The sequence below is a fragment of the Erigeron canadensis genome, chromosome 7, assembly GCF_010389155.1.
Source record: "Erigeron canadensis isolate Cc75 chromosome 7, C_canadensis_v1, whole genome shotgun sequence".
Lineage (NCBI taxonomy): Eukaryota > Viridiplantae > Streptophyta > Magnoliopsida > Asterales > Asteraceae > Erigeron > Erigeron canadensis.
In genome coordinates, this window is record NC_057767.1 from 19,305,173 (window position 1) to 19,312,218 (window position 7,046).

At 35.2% G+C, this 7,046-nt stretch overlaps 1 protein-coding gene across 1 annotated transcript; it reads right to left on the reverse strand.

Annotated features, from left to right (window-relative positions):
- Positions 1–731: 731 nt before the first annotated feature.
- LOC122607419 (uncharacterized protein C57A10.07) lies at positions 732–6,303 on the reverse strand. The gene is made up of 3 exons (XM_043780388.1): positions 5,283–6,303; positions 1,667–1,791; positions 732–1,241 (listed from the first exon to the last, which is right to left on the reverse strand). The coding sequence occupies exons 1-3, from the start codon at positions 5,902–5,904 to the stop codon at positions 924–926; spliced, it is 1,065 nt and encodes a 354-aa protein (XP_043636323.1). The 5' UTR covers positions 5,905–6,303; the 3' UTR covers positions 732–923.
- Positions 6,304–7,046: the final 743 nt, after the last annotated feature.

A 7,046-nucleotide genomic window follows, 5' to 3' on the forward strand; every position in this document is an offset into this window, starting at 1 on the left:
TAGTGATGATATAATCTATAATTCTCCACCTATGTAGGATGAATACAAGGATGGAGATTGATATCTTTGATTTGGGTTCTGATTGTCCATTGTCCATATGACGAGAAAATTGATAAAGAAGATCACGTGTTGTTTTGAATTATACCCAAAATTCCGTTTATGTCCATCCAGATCTGCACAAGCCGCAAGATCATGTGTTGTTTCGATTTTTTGATATGTTGTACAAGACTTATTGAAGCATGGTTTGACAGTTGGGATTTTCAATTGAAGTTTCTTACAAGGAGTTATAATTTTTTGAAGTTTCTGTAGTTTTTGAATTTTGTTCCTGGTGTTCAATAAAAGATTTATCTTGGTGAAAAGTCTGTTCAATAAAAGTTTCTGCAGTTCTTGAATTTTGTTCATGTAATTCTTGAATCTTGTTTCTGGTGTTTAATCCGGTGATTTCGAGTCAAAACTTGAGGGCGGGTTTTCATCAAGAGAGGGAAGAATAATGAAAGACAAGTTTTTAAAGAATTTGTTAGTGTTATTTTTTTATAAGTAATTTTGGGGATTATTAAAATATTAAGAAGGTGAAAGGACAATAGTATTAAATATGAATGTACCTATATATTGAGACGTAAGCTTTTGTTACAAATCAGTTTTAATCACGATATGAAAATTAAGTCTGATTTTATATATCAAGTCTGATTTTATCCCTGTCACAAGTGTGTTGGTGTGTGAATTTCTTAAAATATTCTCTCGAATCAACGATTATTAAAAGAATTATTCCCGGTATTCCTTTGAATCAACATGTTCGATTAGTTATTCCAAATTCTCTCTACATCACACTCCTGCGTATATTATATATTATAAATCAACATTTTAAATATTGTTTCGGAGTCGTACAGTCCTAAAAAAATATGGAACAAAATTGCAATATAAACTTAAGCCCAAGGAACAGAACCCGTATATACTGATGCTCCACAATATCTGAACAAGCTTCCAATTTCAGGGCAGCCACTTGGGTAAGGAATTGACCTGTGAAATGGATCACGGCCAATCTTTTTGCGCCGAAGTGAGCCTAGACATGCGTAAGGGTCTTGTTGGAATTGCGTCCTCACTAATGCTTCGCCTTTTAATGCTGCATCTCTTGATGTTGTTGCAGCTGGAGAGCCCAAATAGAAGAATCTCGTCTCTGGGAACCGAATTGCAGAACGATGCAAACTAAGAAAGCGTTCTTTCTTAAAATCATAACCCACAACCTACATTTGTTTTGTATACTGATTAATAATATGAGTAATACTTTTACGATATTCTTAGATCAAAACTACTTTCCTCAACAATTTTAGATGCAACTCAACTATTCAATTTAGTAAAGGTTGGTGATTTTGACGTACTTACAAATAAATTGATTATTTTTGCTCTCTGTTGGTTGAGAATAAGAATTTGCTTCATGATTAAACCTCCTAAATCAACTATTCCAAAACATGAATAATTGCGATAATAATATATTAATAATTTATAGAAACAATTTAATATAGGCAAACACTGTTTTATGTCAGACCAAACGGACACAATCATAAAAAAATATTTTGACCCGAGTCCGTCACCCAACCCATCTTGACACATGACATGTATTTATTTTCCGATAAACAGAGTCAGTAAAGTTAAACGTAGATAAACATACTGTGATATTTTGTGGATAAGAACCAGTAAGTTCCCGGAACCGGCAGACACTAAAGAGAAGGTTCTCAAAGCTGTCTCTTGCATGTTCTTCTGTGAGTGCTTTCCATCTCACCTTCTCTTGGTTGCCTATAACCAGAAGTCTGGAGTTAGTTCAATTACAGATAAAATACAAATGTGTGTTATTGATAAATAATTATTCAACTGCATGTTTCACATATAGCAGCATCCAAGCAAATGCATATCTAAAGAGGTTAGTTACAATGAAGTCATATTATAATGTTCTATGCTATTTATAACAGAGACGATAACACAGGGACTACTCATCATTAGCGTAGCGTTACAAGACCTTATACAAATTATTCAGATATTCAGGACAGCTATCAACACTTTAACCTCAACGTGTGACATTATGAAGAAAAGAAAAGGTGTTGTTTAAAACATTGCCATCCCATATAAGACCACTTAATGAATAATTATTGCAGTGTTTACAAACCTTTCGGCCAAACCTAATGTGACACATCACAGGTCACTAATATGTAAGACCACTTAATGGATAATTACTGCAATGTTCCTGTGGTCCTTTTGTACTAAGATCAGCTCTCACACACCTTTCACAATTTACACTCCAACAGATTAGCGACCAATCATTACAATGAAAAGTAAAACTGTTCAGTAATGTCGGTCACTCTAGCAAGAAGCACATAAGATTAAATCGAAGAAATTACATTAAATTCGTAATAAGATAGAGAAGAGCAAAAATAAAATTTCAATACCTTTCGGCATGCCTATCTAATAGCTTACAAAAGCAACCTAATAACTGAAAGGCCTCATAATAACTAAAGGATATAAGAGTAAACACGTTTCTAGAACATACAATTGAGCATTTCAACCCTTTATCTACACATAAAACGAAAAGGAAAAATATCCATACATTGGTACAAATGATCTACAGCCAGTATGTAAAAATCATATTTTAATCATACTATAGCAGACTTTGTCAATCTACAGCCAGTTGCCAGTATCATGGAATTTAACTAAGGAATTTTATTTACTGGTAACATTATAATAGATTAATAGAGAGGATTAAGTTTTTCAATGTTACATTTCTTATATAGTATTGGAGTTGCCAAAGGTAGGTAAAGTTGGCAACTTTCCCCATATGTCAAATTGTATCTGACTCTGTCCCTAGTCCCTACCATTACTAACAGAAAACCACAAGCTAAACAATTCACATAGTCCCACACTCCCACTTCATATTCTCATTCAGTCTAACTTACTACCACATGGTTGACTAAAGAAACTTTTGTGTTGACATCAACATTCAAGGCAAAGAAATGATTGCCTACATGAAAGTTGAAAGTTGACAATACAGAATCTGCCATTGAGAATTCCAATCGGGATGCTGAGAATTTAATGGTGTTGGCCAGGTTGTGAAGTCAGTCAATGAGGATACTAGCTTCGGAACACTTCTATATCGCGTTCGCCAATAACTCCAACTCTGCCAATTAAAATCAGAGTTGTGAAATCAACCCCAAGTATGCATGCATGATGATGATACTAAAAAGTATATGCCAACATAAGAATAATGTTACTAAGTACTTTAATTTAGGTAGTGCCATGAGTATTAATTTATAAAATATACAGGATGGACTCTTTCATTTTAGGGTGCTTTTTCACCCACTGACTCTTGAAAAATCCTACTTCATCTAACTTTGGAACTAAGATTTCAAGAGAATGACCGGACTACCGGATTTCAGGTCCGTGATTTTATTTAACAAAGAACTATGAAGTACAAATACATGTCAGAAGAACTACCTACATCACTTGCACTTGTATCTATGCTAAATAGCAGCGAATGGCTATTGAGGCCTAGAGCTTTCTAAAGAATAGGGTATTTTTGTTGGCTATTATGTCTTTCTTAAAATCCTGTTTGAGGCATTACAAATTATTCAGTGCTACTGACATGTTGTGTAGTACCATATGTTATAGATTCGATAAGAACTTGTGACAAAAAGTCCTCTCTCATTCTACTGACCTGTTGCCTTTAATGTCATTCTAAAAATCCTGTTTGTTGGCTTTAATGTCTTTCTCAAAATCCTGTTTGAGGCATTACAGATTATTCAATTCTACTGACATTTAGTGTAGTACCATATTTTATAAATTCAATAAGAAATTGTGACAAGTCCTCTCTCAGTCTACTGACCTGTTGTGCAGTACCATATACTTGTTACATTTTGACGTTGCTCTTTGAGGGCAGGGGTTCACATTAATCTTTCAACAACTTAATGTTACAAGACATCATCACTAAATGCCTTTTTGGGTAAAAGGTTCACCCTGGTTAGTATTAAACTCACTTTAAAAGATCAGGCAACATGGCTAAATGCCATATTAGTCTCCCGATGTTAACGACTACAAAGTCATACATACAAGGCAGATGAGAAAAAGCGCTCGATGAACGATGATTGAAGATTGCAGCATCTTTTTGATAAAGATAGCATTAGACCTGTACATTTTTGGGCTTACAAAAGCGTAAGTACCAGAAACACTGCAACACAAACGTCCATAAGTCCCGATAGACATGCCACTTCTAGAATCAGACTAAACACTACAGCTAATGCTACACGAATAGAAATTACAAAGCATTAGCTTATAAGAAGGGAAGATCCCAAGCAGTCAAGACTGCTCAACGCGCCTAGACTTCTTGAAACGGCACTATGGAAAGTCAACAGCTTTAGACGAACAGTCATAGCAATGACGTCCACCATCTGGTCCTTTGTACGCTTCCTTTGAAGCATGAATAACGAGAGATGAGTTTGCAACTCTGCACTATGAACTATGTCAACTCTATTATTTTACACTGGATATTCTAAAAGCTAAACATCTAGTAAATATAGAGAAATGACATGGAAAGAACAGGTGTAGAATCAATGAAGAAACTAGTACCTACTAGACAATTAATAAAGATGCAGTGTTTTCTCTCGATGCATGAACCTTTGGATACTCAAGTTTAACACGAGTTCCATTTACCAGGTTTCATCACATTTATCCAAATTTCGCTAGCTTGACACCATGTAACTAATCAGGTTCACAAACACTCAAAAATGTTTCAAGGGGATCACCTAAGATTAATTTACCATTGTATGCTACTAGAATTCAAAAAAACTGTTTTTCGATGATGATAACTATTGTGTGTGGGGTATTTGATAAACAAAGTTAGGGATACAAAGTGAAAACCAAGTACGCGTACGGTACTACAGATACATCTGCACAACACATAGTTTCGCTAACATTTAAAGAGTAACCGATATGGAAAGGAACAAAATTGTTAAAAAAGTCATTTAGATACTCCAGTGTAAGCTTATAGGTGGAGGGACAAAACTAGAGCTAAAAGCGCAGATCACTTGACACATTTGCAATCAACGAACTGAAATCACACAAACACTAATCTGCTTATTAAAATCCAATACCGTCTAAATACAAAGATGTCCTAAAAACTCCAGGATTTTCGTTCCAAATAACTCATAATCCCTAGGCAACTAAAGATCAACACTTTATAAGGCCAGATGCAACGCAATAAAGAAAGACAGAAAAAAACATATACGAAGTTGAGAACTCACCAAACCATCCTTTAGATTCAGCAACCATCCAGTAACTCTGTGCCTCACTTCGAGGACCAGCATCTTTACGAGTCTCGCCACCACTAAACAACAACAAAGCCACATCGTCTTTAGCAGCACTTTCAATCCCTTCCTTAATATGTTCAACAAACGTCAAAGCTTGTCCCGGATTCTTCTGATACGTTTCCAAATACCACGAATCTTCCTTATCAATTTTCTCACAGCTACTACTCGTATATATCGAATGCCCAGCAACCATAACAAGATTTTTAAGCTTCGAAAACGGATAATCACCACTATCTGACATCCCAAAATCAACTTTCCTATAACTACTACTATTACTCATACCCCGAAACCCATTAGCATAAACCGAAAAACATACGAAACTGGCCACCCCCAACAATACAAAAACAACGAAAACGAGTAATGGGTGCAACTTATAATAGTACATTATTCGATTTCCGAAAGATTTGAACATAATGACAGGATAATTATACAAAGATGAATGATTTTTGGATGGTTTTCTTGACTTAGTATAGGAGTTTGATTCTAAATCAAAATCACCTTTTGGGTATGCATTAAAGGATTTGGGACTATCTGTTGTGTATTGATAATTTAACATATTAATAATTATTGAATTCAATCAAAATGAAAAATTTGATCTTGATGCATAATGGGGATTGATAAATGGTAAAGATTTAATTTACTGTAGTCATTAGAAGTGAGATCTGATGGTGAGAATTGTGGAAAAATATGGGTTAAAAAATGGAACGGAATTACTGGGAATTGGTAAGAGATATAATCGAATAAAATTAAAGGAAAAGTGTGGATCAAAGTGTGAATTTTGGGTAAAGATCAAAGTGCGTTTCACCTGATCGAGATGAATTGAATTGAATAAAGATCAAGATGTGGATTTTGGAATCACAGATGCAATTGTCAAATGGTTCTGTCCAAGCGTCTATTGACTTTCAAGTACCGAAAAGTATTAAAAAAACATATTATTTTCTTTTTCAAGAAAAGATTTTTTAATTATTTTTCCATGGGCAGAGCTCTGTTGAATGGGAACTCAGCTAGGACTAGGACCGAAAAAAGGATTGCCAAACGGATGAAAATCAAAGATACCATTGCCAGTAGCATTTCAATTTTTTTCTCAATTGAAAAGCCAACCCAAACCAAAAATTTTTGGTTTTACGGAATATTTTGTTATTTCGACCTTTCTTCAACATAGGTGACAAGGAGCCAGCTAACAGGTCAATCATTCCCTTATATAATATCTGCTTTACACCATCTTTATTGAAATAGTGTAAATAGTGCGAGACTTCAACTAATGAAATCTAAACCAGCTAGTTCAGTCACCGGCTAAGCAACCTCTAAAGCAGCTATCGGAGCAGTAGCAGCTTGAAGTTCGCATACCAAAGACGACGGAATTCCCCATTTTCTAATGCAATACAACAAAGCTTAGGGAGTCGGCTAGACCAACATCAATCTATGAATAATAGAACAGACTGGATTAGCGAGATCCGTTTTCATCCGAACCCCATCTTGTTAAGCCTAAGAGGCACGAGCTATATCTTACATACTCTATTGTCCGATCATAGCCGTCTGAAAGTCCCGTCCGAGCAAGAAGAGCATCCAATCCTTACCTAGGTAGAGGAAGCTAATCTGCCCCTCAAGGAGATAATTGTTTTGCACAAGGAATAAATTATCAAATGACTTCAATACCCCTAAAAAATTTTTCCTCAGTTTTACCAAACCTCCCTCTTA

What these genes read in the sequence shown, in the direction of transcription:
- LOC122607419 (XM_043780388.1), bottom strand. Translation starts at nt 5,904, where the DNA reads ATGTTAAATTATCAATACACAACAGATAGTCCCAAATCCTTTAATGCA. An exon ending in TGAATCTAAAGGATGGTTTG is followed by an intron (nt 1,792 to 5,282) that starts GTGAGTTCTCAA and finishes TTCTGGTTATAG; the next exon opens with GCAACCAAGAGAAGGTGAGA. An exon ending in CTTATCCACAAAATATCACA is followed by an intron (nt 1,242 to 1,666) that starts GTATGTTTATCT and finishes AAACAAATGTAG; the next exon opens with GTTGTGGGTTATGATTTTAA.